Source organism: Macaca fascicularis, chromosome 6, assembly GCF_037993035.2.
Source record: "Macaca fascicularis isolate 582-1 chromosome 6, T2T-MFA8v1.1".
In the NCBI taxonomy this organism is placed as follows: domain Eukaryota; kingdom Metazoa; phylum Chordata; class Mammalia; order Primates; family Cercopithecidae; genus Macaca; species Macaca fascicularis.
In genome coordinates this window covers 25,058,343-25,083,848 of record NC_088380.1, presented here as the reverse complement: position 1 = coordinate 25,083,848, position 25,506 = coordinate 25,058,343, and the positions used below count along the sequence as shown (strand labels likewise).

Genomic DNA, 25,506 nt, shown 5'->3' with positions numbered 1-25,506 from the left:
TATTTGAGGATAGATGATAATCTCTCCCTCTCATTTCTGGTGAAGCTTGCATACATTCCAGGTAAATAGATAAAGCTACAGGTTCTCTTGACGGTCTCCTGGGCTCAGTGTCTCTCAGCTGTGATACTGACCCACTATATGATCAGTGAGTTGTGATGCCACATCACCCCCATGAATGAGGGAGCAAAGAAACCGATACTAGCATGAAACTTATGCTGCCTGCTCTGCTGACGGAGTAAGTAATGTCTACATCTGTTTGAACTCATTGGGTCTTTAGTGGCCACATCCGCAGAAGTGTGACAAACCAGCCTGGCAGCTGCTACCATGCTACTGCTTCGGAACTGCTTGACAGTCCTATTTGGAAAGCTTGTAGTCTTCGTGTTCATTTAATGGTCAGGCTTGTAAGGAAAGAGAAAAGTCACCTAAGCCTCTAATGAAACTTTTGCAAAATTAGAAAAGAATAATAAAATGTCACTGATACTTTAGGAAATCCAGTAGCACAAAAAAAACCTCATTTAATAAATAGAGCATCACTCTCTGGGGGACCAAGAAATAAGTCAGAGAAGAGTTAAGAACATTAGAAAAATTAAATCATATCTTCCAAGGGACTGGAAAAAGTACAGTACATTCTTATAAAAAAGAGTTATTTGAAGCAAGCACAAATTGTATTCCAAAAATAAATAATCAAAGAAAATGTTAAAGGAGGTTCTGGGAAAAATAGGGATTAATTGAGGTCTAATAAATCTGTAATATAAAATGTAAAGAGAGGGCAAGAAGCAAATAAAGATCAGAAAATGCAAACATAAAATATTAATTTACATAATATTTTTCAAAGACATAATGTTGGACAATAATGTTTCCAAAACATTAATGGTCAGACCAAAGATACTTGATGATACACTACCACAGAAATGGAAGAGTGCAATTTCTATAATTATTATTATGAGATTTTAAAACCACAAGGACAAGATCTTTTACACATTCTCAGAATAGTCTTTCTCTTTTTTTACCATAATTAAATGAAAATCGGATTTGACTAGACTTTCCAACAGCAATATTGGGTATTAGGAGAAAATGACAGTTTCTAAAATTTTCTGAGAAAAAAATATTTGGATCATAGGATGTATAACTAGTTAAATTATCAGTTAAGACATTTGAGGAAAGCCATCACTAAAAATCACGTGCGTGCACACACACACACACATGAATAGGGAGAAAGAGCAACTGGAAAAGTTAGGGAATATGCAGAGAAAATAAAATCCCCCAAGGAAGCATCCAGTTTCATAGGTATGTAAGATATTGTGCAATGTAATTTTATATACATAATACTCATAAAACACTAATCAATTACATTTTTAGTTGGCCATTGCTGCCTAACATTGCAAAATTTAATAATTTAGAACAACAGTAATTTTATCTGCCGTGATTCCTGGGTTTCAGGACCTTGGAAGGGTTTTGGCTGAATGTTTCTCTACTTAGAGTTACTTATGAAGTTGCAGTCAAATGGTAGGTGAGGGGCTAGAGTTCCTGAGGGCTGACTGAATCTCTCTCTCTCTCTCTCTCTCTCTCCCTCCCCCTCCCTCCCCAACCCCCTCACTCTCTCTCTCTCTCTTTCTGCTTGCTCTTTCACTCCTGCTCTCACTCTCACTCTGTCCTTATGTGGTCCAATGACTTTCCCATGTGGTTTCTGCACAGCCCAGTGGGAGCTCCTGCAAGTCTAGTAGTAAGTAGTCAGACAACTGGATAGCATCCACGGTAACTCGGGGGGCGGTAGTATAAGTTTTCAAGTTCCAAAGGCAAAGGCATCTTTCTTCACCTTGCCCCACCCAACCTCAAAAATGATGCAGTATCACCTTAGCTACTTAACGTTCTGTCCATTACAAAATATTCAAGGGGAGAGGAATTAGATTCCACATCTTGATGGGGATTCAATGGGAGGGGTATAGAATTTTTCCTCTTGATTATGGAATGGCAAGTTACTGAAAGAAGATATAGGGTGGAAGGTGTCACTGTAACCACCCGTGGAAAATATTATGCACTATATATATAATACAAAACATGAATTCACATAGAAGAAAAATTGTCTTTGGAAATTAAAAATATAGTACGAATCATAAAAATTTCAATAGAGGGCTGGGAGAATAACAGGAAAATGTCCTATGAAGTAAAGCAAGAAGACAAAGAGATGGAAAGTAGGAGCCAAGGGGGACAGTGAAATTAAAGGGCAAAGCCAGGAGGACGAATACCTGATAAATAGGAACTCCAAAATGACTGAACAAGAAAAATGGAGCAGAGGGACAATGAAAAACTTATAGACTGTCCCAGAAGAGAATGGCATGAAACTGCAGACTGAAAGTGCCTGATGAGCATTCTGCAGTTTTGATAAATACATACACACACCGAAGAACAATACCAAAAAGTTTCAGGAATATGGACAAACAAAAGCTTCTGCAAGCTTCTGAAATAAATAAATCCATGGCTTTTATACGAACAGAGATCAGAATGACTATGGATTTCTTAATAGCAATATTAAGAAGAAGTAGTTAATGAAATAAATGATTGGTTCAATATTCTAAAAAAAAAATAATATTCAGTCTTGTCTGCCTTGCCCAATAAGAGAGTGCATGTACATCCAGCATTTTGTTGTCATGTTAAAATCAAAGAATAAACACTAAAAAGAGGAAAACTTGGGAGATTGGAGAGGCCAAAGATGCTGGTGAAGAAATATTACAGGATGACAGCTCTAAACAAAGTTTGAATCACAAACGGTCCCTTTTGGAATCTGTCGGAAGGCTCTGGGAGATTTATCTTATCTCCAACAAGATGAAACCCATTTATCCTCAGGAGATTGAGAGGAAATTTATGAAGTTATGGAAGAATTTGTAATTCAGTTAAAAAAATAAAAAGGAGCACAGAAAAATAAGAATTTAGACAATTAGTAGCTGTGAGGAAAGAAGGAAATAATAGTGGTGACAAAAATATTGAATTTAAGGGAAAATTAATCATTGAGGGGTGGTGAAATAGAACTAATGTCAATTCTATGTATTATAGAGTCAACCTATTATTGCCTATACTAATAAAGGAATCTACATTGACAAAGTTTGAAATTAAGGAATGGAAAATGAGGCACCAATCAAACATTAACAGAAAAAGAAGATTAACAATATGATAATAGACAAAAAATTACTAACAACATACTGTAGTGAGTTATTTCTATCAGATTATAAGAAAAACTCACGAGAAAATTATAAATTATACAGAGGTATATAATGAAAAACCTATTTATTATATTGATTATAATTATATTGATGTTAATATGCATATATAATGAATTTTCTTCAATTTACTAGAATGCATAACAGTTTTGCACACTAAAAGTGACTATTCTTATCAAAAGATTACATTTAAAAATCTCACTCACAATAGCACAATATCTCTAGAAAGCTAATAGAGTCCCACAAATTCATATGGAAAAGTCAGCTACATATCAAAACAAAAATGTAAAATTATAGTGAAAGGCATTAAGATGTCCTAAATAAATGGAGATACATGTGTATTTGAGACCAAGAAGTGCTTATATGTTTCACATAATTTAATTGCAATCCCAATAAAATATTTTGCAAGAATATTTTGTTCTTGTTTATTGTTTTGCTTTGTTTCTAACAGAAGGTAACATACTGATGTTAAAAAGCCATGTAGAAAATCCATGTCCAAATGAAAAATAAATAAATAAAAATCCATATCACAAAGACCCAGAACCCTAAGATGATTTTTCTAAAAGATGAATGAGGAAGCATATTTATTTGGATAGATATCAGGTAATAGTTATAAAGCGTAAAAAACTAACAGTATGTTATTAGTGTAATACTGGAGCCAACAGATAAATGGAACAGATAGAAGGCTCTAAAGCAGATGGTGGGCATACCAGACATATTTACATTACAAAATTGGAATTTAAAATCAATGATTAAATGAATATCTCCAGTAAATTCTCATTTAAAAATAGATCTGTTGCTCACACCACACACATGTTCACACAAGCACAAATCTGCATGGTAAAAGTGAATGAAATATCAAAAGAAAAGCTTTAAAAATATAAAAGTGAAGAGACTATGAGACCATATTGATGACACTGGCTTAGAAAAATAATTTTTGAATAAGATACAAAGAGGAGTAACCATAAAATGAATGCTTGATAAATTTGACTATATTAAAATTAAACATTTCTCTAGTACAAAATGAACTGTTACCAATGTTAAAAGAAATATCTCAAACTTGAAGAAGATATTTGTAGTAATATATTACCCTATTGTTAAATCAGAATATATAAAGTGTCTGTTACAAATTGAAAAGAATATGACAGAGTAAGTGAAACAAGAGGGAATAATAAAATATAAACATACTAAAGAGGAATGCTGAATAGTCTATAAAAATGTAAGTGAGGGAGTGAGTCTCATTCAATGGAATAGCAAATGCAAAAGGCTGAGGTAGAAATAAATGTAGCATGTTGAAGAAACAGAAAGGCCAGTTTAAGTTTACATGCCTAAAGAAGGCAAAAGGATGAGGCCAAAGTGACAGGCAGGAGCTTGCATCATATGGATGTTGTAAATTGGGCTAAGGGATTTAGATTGTATTCTAATGTGATGCAAAGTCATTGATGGGTTTTGAGCAGAGAAATGCCATGCATAGTTTTGCATTTAAAAATCATCATTCTCACTACTGGGTAGAGAGTAGCCGTAGAATGATGGAAAAAGAAGCAAAGGGACTAAATGAGAGCTGAGGTGATGGCTTAGGATGATTTGTATTAGAATGGGAACAGTAGAGGAAGTGAGAAGGAATTGGACGTACATTAGAAGTCAGAAGGGATTTTCTTATGGAATAAATGAGTAAAGTTGGAGAAAAATTCAATGACTCCTAGGTTTTTATTTTGAAAAATTGGCTTGATTATCATGCAGGTTAGTAAAATGAGAAGCACTGTTTTGTGGGGATGATGGAAATGGTGCATTCTGTTAAGGGCAAGTATTCTTACCCAAATTGTAAAGATATAAAATATGAATGAAAAAGATGCATACCAGCCTCAGGATGGAGGTTGTGTAAGGATTTAATGAAAGGGAGAAAAAGACAGAGAAGATTTCAATTGAATGAATGACAGTTCATTTTAATTTTAGTTCTTAAAGTAAAAAAGATCTGATATAAATTTGGAAAAATATTGACATTTATGGAATCCTAGTATTTCCTTGTTTTGTTTTGTTTCCTTATTCTATGTAGTTTTCTTTACATTCCATTTTGGTGGAATACATCATTTTTTGTTTTTTAGATTTATAATTGGATGTATAAGCCTGGATATTGTTGGTGGGTGAAGGTGGTGGAGTCAAATGGAAAGTGGAAAGACGTGAAAGATGATAACTTTGTATTGAAGAAAAATTATAATGAAAAATGTGCATGTCAAAACTGTCCAATTCAATGTATTTTCACAAACTGGTTGAAATTTAGAATACTTTAAACATTTGCCCCCTTTTCTTCTATGTATTATTTTCATGTACTTTATTTCCATATCCAAAGACATGACTATTTTTGTTTTGTATATTCAGCAATTATTTATATTTACCACGTAGTTGCTGTTCTGGTATTCTTCATTTCTTTCTGTGATTTTATCTGGGATCATTTTCCTTAGGCCTGAAAATATCAGTTTAATATTTCTTTTACTGACTGCCTGTTGGGATAAATTCCCTGTTTTTTAAACAAAAAATATACTTATTTCACCTTTCTTTGAAATCTATTTTAATACAATATAGAATGTTATACTGCTAGCTATTTTTTTATCAATGCTTTAAGATGTCATTCCAGACCAGGAGCAGTGGCTCATGCCTGTCATCCCAGCACTTTGGGAGGCCGAAGCAGGCAGCTCACCTGAGGTCAGGAGTTTGAGACCAGCCTGGCCAACATGGTGAAACCCCGTCTCTACTAAAAACACAAAAATTAGTGGGGCATTATGACAGGTGCCTGTAATCCCAGCTACTCGGGAGGCTGAGGCAGGAGAATCGCTTGAACCTAGGAGGTGGGGGTGGCAGTGAGCTGAGATAGTGCCACTGCACTCCAGCCTGGGTGACAAGATCGAGACTTCGCCTCAAAAAAAAAAAAAAAAAAAAAAAAAAGTCATTCCATTGTTATTGGTTTCTGTTATTTTTACTGAAACACCAACTATTACCCACTTTGCTACTTTGACATTAATGTGTCTTTCTCCTTGGTACTTTTATAGTTTTCTCTATGTCCTGAGTATTTAAAATTTTGAGTATAACTGGGTTAGATGTGGTTTTTTTCTCATTTATCCTTTTGGGAGTTCTCACATTTTATTGAATGTGTAGGCTGTCATTTTTCACCAGTTTTTAAAAATTTCTTACCTATTTTCTCTTAAAATACAACTTCGACTTCATTTTCTTTCTCCTTCTGGAAATCTGATTTCATGTCTTGCAACTTCTGATTCTGCTTCACAAGCATTCAATGACCTTATGTAATTTTCATTTTCATATTTTTATTTTCTGCATCTTTCAGTTTGTGTATATTCTATATATCTGACTTCACTTGGGGATTTTTGTTTTGGCTTCTGAAAGATTAAACTTATGTTTTTCTGTATCCAATTTGCTCTAAAACCTCTCTGTTGATTTATGAATGTCAGATATTTTATTTTCAGTTTTAGAATGCTCTTTTGATTCATTTTATCTCAATTATTATCTATTTTTCCATATTTTTTACATTTTTAAATATAGCTATTTTTCAGCTTTGTTTGCTAAATCTGTTATTCAATTATGGTTTCTCTCTACCTCTACTTTTATTCTTGCATATTAATCACATAATCGTGCGTTTTTGCATGTATAGTAAAATTTATTTTTAACCACACAATATGTGTAAAGAGCACAAAGACTCCAGAGTGGGTTATTTTTTACTGGAAAGCTTTATTTTTGTTTATCAGATTATTTATTTGCTTATAACTCTGATTATTAATTTTATATGTCAAGTTGGCTAAGATGTGGGACACAGTTGATCAACTAATTAGTCTCGTTGTTGTTATGAAGGTATTTTTTAGATATGCTCAACATTTATAATCAGAAAACCAATAGAGCAGATTACTCTCCATAATACCATTGGGCCCCATCAAAACAGTTAAGAGCAAGGATTGAGGTTTCCTTAAAAAAAAAAAAAAAGAAGAAGAAGAAAGGGGACTGGGAATTCTTTCTCAAGACTATAACATAGAAACTCTGCTGAGGTTCCCTTGGCTGGGCTCAGTGACTCAAATCTGTAATCTCAGCACTTTGGGAGTCTGAGGCAGGTATATCCCCCAAGGTCAGGTGTTCAAGACCATCTGGCCAACATGGTGAAACCCTGTCTCTACTAAAAATACAAAAAAAAAAAAAAAATGGTGGGGAATCATGACAGGAGCCTGTAGTTCCAGCTACTCAAGAGGCTGAGGCAGGAGAACCGCTTGAACCTGGGAGGTGGAGGTTGCAGTGAGCCAAAATCATGCCACTGCACTCCAGCCTATGTGACAGAGCAAGACTCAGTCTCAAGAAAAAAAAAGAAAGAAAGAAAACCTGCTGAGGTTCCCATCTGGTGGCCTAGTCTGTGGGTTTCTGATTCAAGACTGGAATATCAACCATTACATGCATTTTGAATCTGCTGCCCTTCCCTGTAGATTTTGGACCTGCCAACTCCCGCAATTGCATGACCCAATGTCTTAACATTTATTTGCTTTACGCTTCTTCAACAATTGACAGAAGTCACTAGGAGGAATTTGTTTGTGTGTTTTGCCACTTCAGCTTGACGTGAAGAGCAACGTATCTTCTACTTTCTCTTCTCCTGAGCGATGGCCATTTGTCAAGGGATCAAGTGTGTATGTTTAGTTTCTACAGGCACTGAGAATTGTTGAATGCCCTTAGGTTAAAAAATAAGTCTCTGTAAATCCTCAAGTTCAACTCCACAATCTCTGGAGGACTTCCAACTTTCACCATTTTACTTAAAAAAAAAAAAAAAATGAATCTAAGAACCACAAGTCTCTGGAAATGTGGATGATTATATTACAGCTTTCAGCCTTGCCCTTTAGCCTCCTACAGACTATTCTACAAAAGTCTTTTGGGGAAGGCTGACAATGTGCTTGAAGACCTTCAGTTTACCAATATTTTTACTCCAGTACCATACAAACTCTAATTTTTTTTTTTTTTTCGTCCTAGAAGTGCCCTTTCATTGGACAGTTACAGATATTCACCTTCAAGGCCCCTGCCAAGAATTGGCAAATTCCCTCAGGAAAAAGCAGCTGCCAGTCATAAGCTCGCATCTCTACAATTCTCTTCTCTCACGTTTCAGTTTATTCAGTTCTTGTTTACATAGCAATTTGGCCCTGGCAATATGATTTTCTGTGATTTACTTAGCTGTTCTACATGATGTCGGTGGGAATGTTGGCCTGCTGTTACTTACCTACCTCATCCTACGCTTAAGATAAATTACAGATGTTTAAAGTGATCTAACTTCCAGTTTCTAAGGCAAATTTGGATTAGCATTTCCATTATTAGCGCTTCACTAAAAATTTTAAATTGTCCACTGATCCAATTTCATAGTTAACTGGAATTCCTGTATATCTTACATAGCCCCATCTTTTTCAGTTTGAAAGCTAAAATTTTCTTTGTGCAGATTCATACTTTTAAGATAGAGTAATTGTTGACCACATGTTTCATTATGAATTTCTGGCTCTCTTGCACTTTGTTCAGAATATTCAGGCTTTTCAAACAATAGCACAAAATATACCCATCATTGCTCATCTTTTTTATTTTATTTGTGTGACATTTGACTCTGATGTCCAGTTTCTTTTATAAATAAATCAAATAGATAAAAGGAGAATGTACTATGTGCTATGAAAATTTTGGAGTCCACAAGAGTAGAAAATTTGGTTCTTATTTTCAAAATAAATATACTTTTAGTTTCAGAAAAAAATTCAAAAATAATAGTTCAAAATTGTTACAGGTGTTATAAGAGTTTATATGTGTATATATTTGTGCACACAATTTATATATGTATATACACATACATACTCAGTTACATATACATACATAAGCAGTTTAAATATTTAATTTTATATACTATTGTATATACATATACCTACACATAAAAGGTATAATTGGATACATAGGATCTTTATAGATGAGTATGAATTTTTAAGGTGGATAAATCGATGTCATGAGGGAGGAGGCAAATCACAGACGCATGACCTTAATATGTTTGGGGATAGGTATATTCATCCGATGAAGATATGAATATCTCCCAGTCAATCGAGCAATCCCTTTTCCTGGTGAGAGTATTGATCTTGATTTCTTAATTCTTTTTTATTGGGGAAAACGCAGAAAGCTAAGCTAGAACAAGAATTTTTGTTTCTTTTTTTAGGGGTCTTGGACTATATTTCAGAGGATCTTTGTACTCCCTGATACTGCGTTAGCATTGTTTGTGTGTTTTGTACACACACACACAATTTTTTTTCAAGGATACCATTCATAGCCTTTTTAAAAAATACTCATTTTAGTTCATGTCTCAAAAATCAAATAAATGTAAAGATCCAATCTCGTTTATCTCTTTCCTCTCTTTGACCATAGTCCCTCGAGACCGCAGTCTGCTGTTTCATCCTTCCTCAGGCATCCAGTCATGTATTTGTCACCCTATACCTTCTGAAATCAAAAAGCACCTATAGAAGGCTTAGAGGCACAGACCTTCCAATATTGTCTCTGTAGCAAAGTCTCCAAACCTTTTAAAGTCCAAAAATACCACCCTTCGAATTTCTATCACTTCTTTAGTTTCATTCAATTGGTTACAGAAATATTTCCTTTTTTATTTTTAGTTTTTTGAAGACAGAGTTCTACTCTGTCTCCCAGAATGTTGTGGCAGGATCATACCTCACTGTAACCTTGCGTGCATGGGCTCGAGCAATCCTGCCTGTGAGTCCCAATCGAGTCCCAAGTAGCTGGGACTACAGACATGCCACCACACCTGGCTAATTAAAATAATAAAAAAAAAATGTAGAGAGGAGTCTGTGTTACCTAGACTGGTCTTGATCTCCTGGCCTCAAAAGGAGATCGTGGCTTCCCAAAGCACTGATATTATAGGTGTGAACCCCATGCCAGGCCTAAAAGACTCCTTTAGTGAATACTTACACCGAGCCCTCACCTGCATTTAAAACTGTCTGTCACTGTGCCTTTCTTGGTGAAAAGGAGGAAAGAATGATTCTCAGCTATTTGTATAGCTCATAGCAAAGAAGTTATATTTCCCTACCAATTTTTCTGTGATCTCCTTTTAAATGAATTTCTTGCTTTTGAATGTTGTGAATTTACTTAACAACTTCTTAGATACCTATGTACATATATCCCTAGGTTACAAATCCAAGATGCTTAAGAAGACTTCTCCAAGTTGTTGGAAAAAAATAAGGTGTAAAAATATTCAATGTCATTTTAAGACCACAAGGAGATAATTTTCATAATTCGGTGACCTTCAAAAATATAAGATTCCAGGCTTCTAAAAGACTATGAACCTTCTCTAAATCATTTTCTCAATAACTCTCTTTACAAGTGATAAGCTAATACATGAGAAATAATGTGTCTATTTTGTGTTTTATATATCACTTAAGGACTTACAAGGCGGGTACCTTAAGTTATGTACTTAAATTGTTGACCTTTGAAGCAATTAATGCCTGTAAATATATTTTTAAAATTTCTGGCCTTGGAAGCAGATAATGCCTGTGAAAGTCTGAAATAAATAACTGCCTTCAATGTAATCTCAATATCTTTCCAATGCTAGCAAATAAATATATCCTGGTTGAGATGCTTCAAGATGTGACATAGCAACATTTTTAGCAGGACCTGCCTTCTAAAATTATATAGCATCCTCATGAAGAAGTCTGATCTCTTGTAGGTTCTTGAGTAATTCAAGTTGACTTCAAAGAGAGCTCCAACATCTCCAGGACCATCCCAGACTGGACACTTTAGTCAGAAGTGGCCACAAGCACAAGGCCAACTTTCAATAGGCTGCAGACTTGGAAGACTAAATGGGAAAGAGGAATCCCTAGTTATTTAATCCAGATCCTATTGACATTTTTCCTCTTGGAGGAAATCTCTGGGGAACCCTGTCAAATGTGAAGAATGAACCACTTAACTTTTTTGCCCAGAACTAATTTATGCAGCTATGTGTGCCCACCCATCATTTACATCTTCAAAACTTGCCTCTGGCCCCAGAAAGAAATTATTCAGAAAAGTACTTATGAATCTAAATCATATACATGGGCAAATTATTATAGTTGTTTTTACAATCTATTTCATTGTTAAGCTTTTTTTGCCCTCTCCATTTCCATTTTTGTTGTTGTTGTTGTTGAGACAGAGTCTTGCTCTGTCTCCAGGCTGGAGAGCAGTGGCGTGATCTTGGCTCACCGCAACCTCTGCCTCCCGGGTTCAAACGATTCTCCTGCCTCAGCTTCCCAAGTACCTGGGACTACAGACATGCACTACCATGCCCAGCTAATTTTTGTATTTTTAGTAGAGACGAGGTTTCACCATGTTGGCCAGGACAGTCTCGATCTCTTGACCTCATGATCCGCCTTCCTCGGCCTCCCAAAGTGCTGGGATTATAGGCGTGAGCCATCGCACCCAGCCTTCCATTTTTGAAGGAAGGATTGTTTTATCGAGATTCATGAAATTGGTCTTGTTTTTCTGTATACTAATATTAAAACAGTGCTCTGGAGGGAGCAAACTACACTTGGAGGACTATATTGCCAGTATTATTCTGTAATCTTCCCATACTCCATCCAGTTCAAGGTTTTCTCCCATTCTCCTCATTTTTCTTCAGCCCCAACAACATGAGTAACTAACTACTTATTTATTTCTGACCAGATTGTGTTTGCTGGCTTTGACATGCTTTCAGCTGCTTTCTCATGCCAGACAATTTTTCACCTGTTTTTGTTTTTTTATTGGGTGCAAATTTAAAGTTATTTGATTCAGTGCTTTATTTTCCGTGTAATATTATGTTTATCAACTGGAGTAATAGAGCAGAATACTAATGATGCCACCGGGAGAGGACAGCATATTTGCCACATTCTACATTTTTTTCAACAAATATAAAATACCTTGGCTGTCTGAAAGAAAATCAGGCATAAATTATCACTGTAAGTTGAAAAATCTATTCAAAAATTTTGTTATTTCAGGTTAATGTATGTAAAAACTTACCATAAATTGTTTAACTCAGATACTTAATGTTATAATCCTTGTGATTCATTCATCAAAATTTATCTAAAAGCTAGTCTATTACAAATATATTTCTAATATAATGCTACAAATATATTTCTAATTATCTCTGCTTTCCCAGATTTTGGAATGAAATCAAATACCAGCAAATATCAATATCTAAAATGGTATCAATATTCTGAATGAGAAATAATCTCACAATATAAGCAATATAAGTGTCTATTGATAGATACGGTTTTTTCACTATTTTAATTTTTTCTTTATTTTTCTTCTAGCCAATGGTGAAAATAAGAGTAAAATATTTTATATGTTATCCTTTTGGTAACAAATTACTTAAATTTTCTATACTTTGTAGTTTTTTTTTTTTTTTTGGTAATATTTCCTCATTTAATGTAACTTAAAAATGAATTGATATTAAGAGTTAAAGATTTGCTATGGTGTGAATATTTGTGCCCTGACCACCATGATTCATATGTTGAAATCCTAACTCCTAACGTGATGGTTAGGGTGGGGCCTTTGTGAGGCACTTAGGTGTGAGGGTAGAAACCTCATGAATAAGATTAGTGCTCTAGCAAGAGATCCTCAAGGAAGACCTTTTGCCCTTCTACCATGTGAAGATACAGCCAGAAGGTATCATCTATGAGCCAGAAAGTGGGCCCTTACCAGACACCGAATCTGTTGGCACCTTGATCTTGGACTTCCCAGTCTCCAGAATAGTGAGAAGTATATTTCTGTTGTTTATAAGCCACCCAGTCTGTAGTCCAGTCATGCATAGCTTCACCTTCTGAGAAATGCATCATTAGGCAATTTTGTCATTGTGCAAACATTGTGGAATGTACTCATACAATCCTAGATGGTGTAGCCTTCTACATACCTAGGCTATATGGTAGGGCCTATTGCTGCTAGGTTACAAACCTGTACAGCATGTTATTTTACTGAGTACTGTGGGCAATTATAACACAATGATAAGTCCTTGTATATCTAAACGTAGAAAATGTACAGTAAAAATACAGTATTATAAACTTGTGGGACTACTATTGTCTATGCAATCTGTCATTGAAATGTTTTCACGTGGCCCATGATTGTAGTTTGCTATAGCAGACTGAACAGATAAAAACTAAAATGTCCTACCAACATTGTCCCTATATTTAAGTGTAAGTTTATTTCATTTCCACTTGATAAACAATTGATTGGATATTCTTCTCCTCCTCTTTAAAAACAAACAAAAAAAATGCTCTTAAGCCAGATAGGCTGCAAGACCCCTTTAGCTTATAAACTTCATTTTATACAAAGAATATGTTTTGCAAGAAATGTTATAATATTATCAGAAAACTGACACATTTCAAGTGACCAGGCATTCATTAAAAAATTTGTTTAAATTTTTCTTTAAATTCAATCTATCATTTGGTTTTAAATATTAAAATTAATATAAACAAATGTAATAATGTATTATGATTAAAAAATGTCTGAATAAAAAAATTAAAGAATGGGAAAATGACTTTTAAATGTGCAGGGCAGTACCAGTTGTTCTATTTTCATCAGTTGTCATGTATCTTGCCATGTCCTTTATCTGGTTGTGAATTTACAAGGAACACAGCAGGTTGTGAATTTTTAATAGACTTTTCCCAAGGAAAGAAAAGGTCAGTATTAACATAAAATTCTTTTTAAAAATGTGTGACACAAATGTTTCACACCGAAGAACAGGTGTTACTGAGGAACTAAAACCACAATAATCTATTTTTTTTATATTTAAAGAAAACTTAATATCTCACATAATAAAATAGTAACACACAAATCAATATATTAGTCCTATGTTTCAAAGTAGATGCTTTAAGTTTTTTGACATGTGACCCATTGATCCCAGCTTCTCAGCAATGTAAACTCTTTTGTTCAATAAAGTGTTTGTTTTTTAAATCCAAGTATTGTTACCTGATATCCAAATAAAAAAGGAAGAGTCATGAGAAAGCTGCAGTTATAAAAGACTAACCCTTGCCTGATCATTACTCAGTGTATGAATTGGAATAGGAAATAAAATTGTGCCACAGACACACAAAGAATGAGGGAAGGTGGTAATACCAGAACAACTGTTGAAAAAATATGCAGAGTAAGAGAAAAATTAAAAAATAAAGAGAAATTTAAAAAGAAGATGGGAAGCTTAGGAAGGGGACTATAACTCAAGAACTTTGTCCTTTGGTCTGTTTCTGTAACTGTTAGGAAATCATCAATAGACCTGTTATTACTTAGTTCTTGTATCCCATCAGTTTCATCTACAAGAGGAGCTATTCCCTAAGTCTCAGGAGATCTAGAAATTCATCTTTCTGCCTCCTTTATTTACTTGAAGAGTAAAGCGTGGCCACAGGAAGAACAGATCGTGGCTTTGAAAAACATAAGAAGTGTAAGGTTTTTTTTTGTTGTTGTTGTTGTTGTTGTTTTTAAGTTGTATCACCCTACCAATAAACATTTTTACATGCCAGGATCACAGTTTTATTATGTGCAATGAGATTATTCACATAATATTATTACAGTAAGTATCTCTTGTAGTTTCTTTACTTGTCCATGTATCAAATATGTTTTCAAAGACCATCTTTCATTAAACATACACTAATGTCATGCCCTCAAATATGGTCCTTTTTGCCTTTTATTCTAGTGCTAGCGATCACTTGTTTCCCTCTGTGACTTTTTAAATGCACATTATCATTAGTACAAGCTCTAGTGGCTTGAGAAAATCGTATAGTAATTCTGTCATCTTAGAATCGATCTGTATAAATTCTTAGTTGTAATTTGCTTCTCTTAATTGTATTCCCGTTGGTGAAGGTAGAAATCCTTTCATTTTCTGATTCTCAAAACCACAGTCTACTTGCAAACTCCATCTCTTTGATTCCCTACTACCATGTTCAATTTTCTAATCCAACACAAACTCCCACAGTATGTGGTCCAATTATAAGATTTAATTTTCACTCTCTGTAGTATAAGTGAAGATAATAAATCCTGCTATGATTTATGTTCCAAAACTGAGCTTTATAAAAATTAAAATCTCACCATCTTAGCAGTTTTTTTGTATGTCTAACGGATTAGAATAGAGAAAGGGTTTTAATGACCCCTATCTTGCCTTAGATCCTTCTTCATTCCAAATCTATATTCTATATTTATGCAGTGTTCTTCCTAAAATGCAAAATTAATAACATATAAAAATTCCCCAGGTTCAAACCTCTACTCATTCTTTGATAATTTAGGTATTGTAAGCTTAAGAAATCCTCATTCATTCCTGGGGGTTTTTTTAGGGGCTGTCTTGTGAATTTCCATTTCACAAAATGTTTGAATATTCCACAGAAACTGGAATTGTTGATTTGGATTAAGAAGTACACGATTCTTATGAGTATAAACAAATATTTCTCAATTAAAATTATTGAATGCATAGGGAATAAATATAACTGTCAACTATAAAACATAACGTTATCTGATCAAATTATTGATAATATCAATAATTTTTCCTGAATTATTTTGATTCTCAGATAGAACAAGAAACATGCAGTGCTTAAATCTGTAACTTGGAAAATTGCCACTGTGTTGCACATGCATATAATTGGAAAGTTTCCCAGCAACTATGTACATTTTCAGTTCCTGTAAAGCATCAGTCTTGTGACTTTTTTTAAGAGTGGTTTCCTGGATAAAAGTCACATGTTACTTCGGAAAGCTTTTTAGTTAAAAGGAGTTATTTCCTGAGCTTCTCAACCTTACTTTATTGTTTATGAATAGCTAAAAATGTAGTAAGAAACTATTTGCTCCCTGACTTCTTTATCTTTTTCTCCACAATATATGTCCATTTGGAGTTTTCTTAATCTGTTATAGCTGTATTAATAAACAGTTTATCCAGAAATGTAGTTTTATCCAGAGTTGATGGCTCAGTGCTAATTACTACTTCCATTAACCAAAAAGTAGACTGCTTTTGTAGACCCAGTTATAACAAGTAATACAATACATTAAAGATAAATATGCATAACATTTTATTTATTTTAAATATTTTGGTGTCTACATAAAAATGTTTTCAGGGGCAAGTTCATTGAAATAAGTTCTCATAAGTAAAAAAGAACCTTTCAATTAAATAAACTAAAGTCTTCTTAAATAGGAAGTAATTGGTTTAAAATTCAACACTTAATTAGATGAAAATGAGTGTTGATGTAAACAGTCTAAAGAGGAAAAATGAAACATTTAGATAAATGTGTAACTCTATGTATTTTTTCATATAATTGAAGATTACTGTCTTGAATTCTTAATTCTGTAGACTGTAGGTTAGTGTGCCTATTCTGATTTATGTCTACATTTTATCTAAATATTAAAACACAAAACATGTCTATAATGATGTCTGTTGTAATCAATGTTTTGTAGAAATTAAGATCTACAGTTTTTAAAATATTTCTTATCAAATGTGTAACAACATAACAATTTGTTGAAGCATAATCACATTGCACATAATAAAACTGTGATTCTAGCATGTAAAAGCTTTCATTGGTAGGGTGGTAACACTAAAAAAACCTTACACTTCTTACGTTTTTCAAAGCCAAGATCTGTTCTTCCTGTGGCCAAGCTTTACTTTTCAGAGTAAGAATTCTATATGGGGCAGGAGATGTACCCATCTGGCAACTGCCTGTCCATTTCCAGAATTCTCAAGGTCATTGGGGCCTATTACTTCTTTCCCAAACATTCCGGAACTTGCTTCTAGGTTTTAGAAGAGGCTCTTCTTTAAGTCCATTGCCCAAAGGTTAGACTCAGTGACTAGTACATGTATTCCTAAGCCTATTGGCTAGCCTTCAGGGCAGTTGTTGAAAAATAACCTAGATGGAATTTATCCATGACACATGGCCTCCTGGAGTGGCATTTGCACTAGGATGGTATGTACATTGGGTTGAGATGTGCACATGAAGGTATGCAGAGCTCTTTGATGTGATGAATTGATTCTCAAAACTTCAGTGTGGTTATGTTAGAGGCTTAGGAAAAGGAGCAAGACACAGGCCTTGTATTGTCTTGTTCCTGCACAGAATTTGTCCTTGTAGGTTTTTGAAAAGGTAGATTTGACAAGGTAGGAGGCTAGAACATATTTTATTTTATAGTTCATTAATTTGATTTATAACTTTAAAATATAAAGACGTGTTATGTAGATATCTGTCTGCTCTGAGTACTACAAATATTTGTGGGGTAATCACTGTCTATTGTATCAGCAAAAAAATGATGTACGTTGTTTTTAAAGTAAGAGCTTTGTCTCCTACAACTTTGCTTGTCTTACAGTTAAGACATTACTAATTTATCAACAGAAATATAATAGCTAATAACAAGTTTATAGCAGATGAGTTTTTTGCATATTATAAGAATAAAATAATCTTCCATTCACAGAAAGAGATGAGAGAGCAGTGTTTACACCAGCCTATCAGGACTGATATCTTATATCTGAAACAGAATTTATTTGCCCATGAAAATGAGTATTTACCAAGCAAAGAGAGGAGCTCGGTTTAATTTTATTACATTTTTTTCATTTAGGATAAAAATTATCCTGATATATAAAAGGCTATTCATATTCTTTAAAGTGTATAAATGAGTGTGATCAAACTTATTCAACTCTCATTTCAAGAACTACTATAGGCGACCCCATTGCTCAGTGATGAGACTTGAAAAACCTTCTGTGAATTCTTTCAGCCTCATGTACCTTTATACATTATCATGGATATACTCTTTTTTTATTTCCCCTAGCTACATTCAGACCAAGATAAAGGAGATGGATCACTCAAATATATCTTATCTGGAGATGGAGCTGGTACTCTTTTTATTATTGATGAAAAAACAGGTGATATTCATGCCACAAGACGAATTGATAGGGAGGAAAAGGCCTTTTATACTCTACGTGCACAAGCGATTAACAGAAGAACTCTGAGGCCAGTAGAGCCAGAGTCAGAGTTTGTGATCAAAATTCATGATATCAATGACAATGAACCCACGTTTCCAGAAGAAATCTATACAGCAAGTGTTCCGGAAATGTCTGTTGTAGGTAAGTTCATTTACAACATTTATTATGGTATTCAAAAAGTGTTCTAAAAATCAAGAAATTCTTATAGTAGTATAATCAATTAATTGAAATCCTCTTTGATTTGCTACCATGAATATATATATATATATATATATATATATATATATATTCTTTTAGGAGACAATCAGAAAAAAAGATCAATGCAATTTACACTTCCTACAGATTTGTGAATCTTTATAATACTTATAGGTAGACACTCTCCTCAAAAATCAAGAAAATATCATTGAACTTCAGTAGAAAATTGTGAAAATAAATTGTTTTTTGTCACTTGGATTCAGATAAAAGTTGTGTAATTTTTTGATCCCAAATATAATATAAATATATTTAGAATACCATACAGGTTATAGAATCTTCACATATACTCTAGTCATAATTTACCAAAAGATTTCATCTTGAATATGTACTATCTACATATTTCAATTGAGGAAATTGATTAGATTCTTTTTTATTAAATATCATAAAATATCCTATCATTATGATTATCATATATAAAACTCTGCTGGTATCTTTAAAACTCTTTGAAATCTTATATTCAAAGAAGCCAGTTGAAAAGCCATGGTTAAATACATACTGATACAGAATTACCAAGTTAGATTGTGGAACCTGTAAAACATACGGCATGAAAAAAAGGTAGAAATATAACATTCAAGAAAATAGAATTTCTCTCTTCAGTGTAAATAAATGGGAGATGTATCAGTAGGCCAAGAAAATTAAAACTGCATTAATTTAGATATAGAATGAAAGGCAGTGAAAAGCATCAGAGAACAGTGATAACATTTTTAGAGAAATATGTCTGGATTCAGTAGGAGAATAGACACTTTTCAAATATGTGTGAAGTTGTTTAAACTGATTAAACAAATCTGAAGCTTTTTTTTTACTTGTTAACAGTTATAATAGCACATTTTCAGACTCTGCATTTCTCAAAAGCATTGTTCTGGGATTGTTATTTAATATTTGCTTCATTAAATCCCAAGAACTTTTGGCAGTAATCTCACTGTAAAGTCCTTTTAAATATCTTGAACTTTATTAAATAGATTTTAGTAGTTCATGGGACTTGGGATCATGTTGAATTGTTTCTAAATTTAGAATTTAATCTATTCATAAAATTGTATTCTAGAGCAGATGTTAATTATTTTTAGAGTTAATTAGTGGAGAGCAGGAAGAAGAACACACTTACTCCTGTGTGATTAGATATGCCCTTTACACAAAACAAATCTATTATGTGAAAATGAATTTCAATATCCAACTTGAGCATTTGTAAAGTAATTGTATTTATCATATTCTGATATACTAGCATTACTTATTGCATGCATACAAAATAGGCATGTTGACTAAATAAATATTACGTACTTGAACTCAGAGTTTACCTGTAATAACACTATATTAATGTACATATTCATCCAAATTGTATATGAAAGTTTAAGAGGTCATTATTAAAGCCAGAAATCATTCAAGTCTTCAATGAAAACCAGTGCTTTTGCTCCTCCTTCTGGTACTGTGCAGAACTAAGCTGAATTTGGATACTTCAGGTACTTCTGTGGTGCAAGTCACAGCTACAGATGCCGATGACCCTTCATACGGGAACAGCGCCAGAGTCATTTACAGCATACTTCAAGGGCAGCCCTATTTCTCTGTGGAGCCTGAAACAGGTCAGGAATCATGAATTGCTGTTTGTTCATTTGATCATGTTTGTGACCTTTATCAGTAGAAAGACCATGGGAGAATAAGAACAAAACTTTAACGTTAATACTCACAGTTGAGTGAGGATGCAACACTTAAAGATGTAAGAATTCAAAGTTAAATCATAGAGTGAACTAATGGAAACCTCTGTGTAGATATTTTAACATATAGGCTTAGGCCACTCTAAGCACATGTGATGTTGCTAGGAAATGGAAACACAATACAAATGATATTTCCACAGATTCACTTTTCACTTTTATAATTTTTTTTTTTTTTTTTTTTGAGACGGAGTCTCGCTGTGTGGCCCAGGCTGGAGTGCAGTGGCCGGATCTCAGCTCACTGCAAGCTCCGCCTCCCGGGTTCACGCCATTCTCCTGCCTCAGCCTCTCGAGTAGCTGGGACTACAGGCGCCCGCCACCTCCCCCGGCTAGTTTTTTGTATTTTTTATTTTATTTTATTTTATTTTATTTTATTTTATTTATTTATTTTTTGAGACAGAGTCTCGCTCTGTCGCCCAGACTGGAGCACAGTGGCGGGATCTCAGCTCACTGCAAGCTCCGCCTCCCGGGTTCACGCCATTCTCCTGCCTCAGCCTCCCGAGTAGCTGGGACTACAGGCGCCCGCCACCTCGCCCGGCTAATTTTTTGTATTTTTTAGTAGAGACGGAGTTTCACTGTGTGAGCCAGGATGGTCTGGATCTCCTGACCTTGTGATCCACTCATCTCGGCCTCCCAAAGTGCTGGGATTACAGGCTTGAGCCACTGTGCCCGGCCTCCACTTTTATAATTTCTAGACAATAAAAATGAGTATGGAAACATGTCTTTCAAAAAATCACTAGCTTAAAAATACTTTTTGTGGACTTAGTAAAATAATAATGGAGATTTCAGTGAAGATAATGGAAGTTTTTATTTTTTCTCAAGGTATCATCAGGACTGCTTTACCAAACATGAACAGAGAAAACAGAGAGCAATACCAAGTGGTCATCCAGGCCAAAGACATGGGCGGCCAGATGGGAGGTTTATCAGGGACAACCACCGTGAACATCACGCTGACAGATGTCAATGACAACCCGCCACGTTTCCCCCAGAGTAAGCACTCTTTAATGGTCATTCTGCAGGGCAAAAGATTTAGAGTAAAAAGAGACAAAGAAAAAAAAACCAAAAAGCAATTGTCATTCGTTTAATTTAAAACATACTAAAAATGTGCTACAAAAGTAAAGGTGTACATGCTGATGAATTACTGTTATTATAAAATAAAATTGAATATTTCAAGCATATTTCACTCAGAGACAGGAGGACCTATGATCCCAAACCTCTTCATATGTGAGCTTGGCATCTATACTTGTAGTTTTAAGAACTGTTTCTTTCAGCTAATAAAATGAAACAATGTTTATTAGAAAACAAACTAAGTCATAATTTTACAATAAACTTATTTGTTTCTGTTTCAAATTTAATAATGAGGATCCTAAATTGAGGACACAGTTTTTCAACAAAAAATCTAATTTGACAAATTATAAGGACTAAGCCAGAAAGCACTGTAGAGAGAGAACCTCAGAAACTATCTGACTTGCATTTAATGTTATTATGTGTGGAGTGATAAACTTAGTACAACATTTTGTATTCCTGATCTGCACATAGATCTATTTTGAACTGACCTCTCAAATTCTTAAAATAGATTAAGAATAGGTTAAGAACCTTTAGCTCCTGACCATAAAAACACATGCATTTGTTCTTCTTTCTTGTACAAATTTGATAGATTACATGTCAACTCGCATACTAGAGAGGATGGTATCAAATCTCAATGGAAACTCCCAAATTTTTGCTTTGCCAGAAGATCCTGTACTTAAAGATAGAATGTAGGGTCATCAGAAAAGTGACACAAAAAACATATTCGACTACCATCTATGTCCTGAATTTTCAGTATATGCTGAATATTAACCTCTGAATTGGTCCCCCCATTTTAGTTTGTAATTGAATTTAAATACCTTGTGACAAAGTACTAAAATTTAAAGGCAATAGCTTTTTTGTAATATTTGTATCTTTATATTAAAGACCATTGCTCAGAGGAATTACTGTCTAGAATTAACAGCATTGTTTTGACTCTTCAAAAGCATTTTTTTCTCTTTTCTGTACTATTTTTACCTAACTTTGATTATTAATAGTACCTGATTCGAATTAAATTGTTTAAAAGCATGTATTTGGAAAGATTTCAAAATTCATACAGCATTTTCTTGAGCAGGCTAATCACATGCCTATGTATCTGTGATGGTTGTTTGATTAGATATTTAAGGTGTGCCCATCAGGTCTGCTGGTATGGTGCTGGGCCCCAGAACTCATAGGGAAAGGCGTGTGCTTATGCTTTTTTCAAATCATTAGGTTTCAGGTCCAGGTTACCTTTAATATTGGTAAGAAAAATAAAAGCAATAATAATCCTGCATATTTCTTAGAACACGTTTAAAGATGCATGCTGTTTAAAATTTAAATTTCACATTTTACATGTATTTTTGACCACCTCTTAGCTCGAGCCTTTTACCAGGAGAACGAGCATGCAAATTCAGCACAATAAACCATAACAAATTAACTACATAATCTACAATGAGCAAAACTATTACTGGAAAAAAAAAGTATTTTATCGGTAATAAATTTCCTTTGGGAGTAGTATTGTATTTTACATTTTTGGGACCATATATGCACATGTGTCTAAAATACAGTCCATTTACAAATGACACATTCAATAATTAAACTAAATCTATCTCCAACTCCAAATGTACAGTACAATACATTTAGAGGGTTTTAGATCATCCCGTATCTTGTCTCATTATTATTATCACTATTATATTATTATTTTGAGAGTGAATCTTATTCTGTGGCACAGGCTAGAGTGCCGTGATGCGATCTCAGCTCACTGCAACCTCCACCTCCCAGGCTCAAATGATTCTCCTGCCTCAGCTTCCTGAGTAGCTGGGATTACAGGCTCATGCCACCATGCCAAGCTAATTTTTGTATTTTTAGTAGACACAAGGTTTCGCCATGTTGCCCAGGTTGGTCTGAACTGTCCCATTATTTTTAAATTATAGATGGAAATATAGTTTATGGATTTTTATTTTCTAAGTTTTCTTTTTTGTTATGAATATTGACAACCTTATCTAACCTTTGGGAACCCACATTCATGGGAATTAGAATGTTATTTGATTGTCTAAATCATACAACATCTGGAAAAGAGTATTTAATATTATGTAAGTAAATAGCCAATCTTTGGAGGGAGTTCTACAGTTCACAAAGCCTTTCATATGTAGCATGTCATTGAAACCTCACAACTAATCTATAGAAACCGTTACTATTATTATACCCATACATAGAAGAAAAGGAGGCTCAGGGTAAAAATGATAAAGCCACATAGGAAAAGTTTTCAAAAAACAAGAGACATTTATTTGCAGTATATGTTTTTCTTTAACCCAATATTACCCTTTGAATATGACAATATAAAACTTACTCAAATATTTTACATTCTTTTTTTCTGTAAGTCTTAAGGTTATACCAAGTTATCAAGTATTTTCAACTTACATCAAATCTCAATTCAAAAACTATATTTGTAGTTATAGCTATATGAGGGTTAGTGGCTTGGCTAGTGGCTGCCACGTTGGATAGCTCAGCAGCAGGCCCTGCAGTCATCCTGCATGAGTCCCAGTAATTTTCACTTAGTAGTTTTTTCACTTGGGTCAGTTAAACTGACCATCTATTTTTCATTGTCATCAGCAACACTGGATAGCAGTCTCTTCTTTGCAGAGTAATGTAAGACTAAATAATTTAATATCTAAGAAGCATTGACTCAGTGGCTGGCATTTAGTGTATTTATGCATCCAATAATGTTGATTCATGCTAGTTCTCTATTACCATTATTATTTTTATTATTCAATATTATAAGTTAGGTCGCAACTCAAACTTTCCTTTAGGTTGGCTGATCTAAATTCATTGTTTCCCTATATGCTACATCAACAATCTCAGTCATCTGGAGGAGACAGAGACAAATGAAAACTCAGATATCTTGCTTTATTTTTTCATTTATTTTATTGTGTGGATTTATAACAATGTTTCTAATTCAGAGATAATTTTGCCCTCCCCAGCCATGGCCCTGGACATTTGGCAATGTCTTGAGACATTTTTTATTATGTCAACTGACAAATGCTACTGGGATCTAATGGGTAGGAGCTAGGGCTGCTTCTAAGCATCCTTAAAATTTCAATGACAAAGAGTTATCTCGCCCAATATTCCAGTAGCATCTAAGTGAGAAGTTTTGATGTCGTATGAGAGACAGTTCAAGTAAATCACAAATTCATTGATTTAAAAATATTTATTGAGATCACCCTTGTACCAAATGCCATTGATATGGTTTGGCTGTGTTTCCGCCCAAATCTCATCTTGAATTGTAGCTCTCATACTTCCCACGTGTCATGGGAGGGACCTGGTGGGAGGTAATTGAATCACAGGGGTGGTCTTTCCCATGCTGTTCTTGTGATAGTGAATATGTCTCATTAGAGATGGTGGTTTTATAAAGTGGAGTTCCTCTACACAAGCTCTCTCTTTCCTGCTGCCATGTAAGACATGACTTTGCTTTTCATTTACCTTCCACCATGATTGTGAGGCCTCCTCAGCCATGTGGAACTATGAGTCAATTAAACCTCTTTCCTTTATAAATTACCCAGTCTCGGGTATGTCTTTATTAGCAGTATGAGAACAGACTAATACAGCCATTTTAGAAACTTAAGTCCAAGCATATGGCATTTGTCAAAACAACAACAAAAAGTCCTGGTTTGTATCCCTGTCGCCTTTCTTTAAAGCAGCGGAGACAAATCATACATAAGTAAAAGCATTGTACACTGGCAAGGGGTCGTTCAGTCCTGTATAAAAAACAATCACATGTGAGACAATTCCAGTGTAAGCAGGATTTGGCGATTAGGGGAAGGGGAAGGCTAATAGAAGCTCTCATTCAAAAGGTGATATTTCACCTAAACACTGCAATATCTAGCCACTAACAGAGGGAGAAATCCACTTAGCAAAAAGATCAGCATGTGGGAACCCCTGAGGTTGGAAATTGAAGGGAGTCTATCCACAACTGAAACTTCCTGTGACTGGAACATTCCAAAGAATGAGGAGGTTGATGGGAGATGAGTTTAGAGGGCTTTACCCTCAGGGTAACATTGACAATTATAAATTATCATTGGCATTAACAAAATAATAACTGTGTGCCTGATCCAAGTTATCTTTATAGTCTCATGGTTTTAAAAGTATATAAATATGTGAACATTAATATATGCACATTAGTATAATTCTAAAAAGGAGTCCATGGATTGGAAGGTCAGGATGCACCTTAAAACTGATATCTAAAAGTATTTTCTACTCTTTTGCTCTAAATATTAAAATGTATACAAAATAAATGCACTTACTTCATGTGTACCAATAACAGTTCCATTAAGGAGGATTCCAG

The 25,506-nt window shown here is 34.3% G+C and overlaps 1 protein-coding gene across 2 annotated transcripts in view; it reads left to right on the top strand.

Moving 5' to 3' along the window:
* The window catches only part of LOC102137890 (cadherin-10), a 161,599-nt gene that overhangs the window by 93,340 nt on the left and 42,753 nt on the right, over positions 1-25,506 (top strand). For both annotated transcript variants that reach the window (XM_005556626.4, XM_015451242.3), the window contains 3 exons: positions 18,009-18,303; positions 19,872-19,991; positions 20,943-21,110. In XM_005556626.4, the coding sequence (XP_005556683.1) occupies positions 18,009-18,303; positions 19,872-19,991; positions 20,943-21,110 (583 nt within the window). The remainder of the gene's footprint in view (positions 1-18,008; positions 18,304-19,871; positions 19,992-20,942; positions 21,111-25,506) is intronic.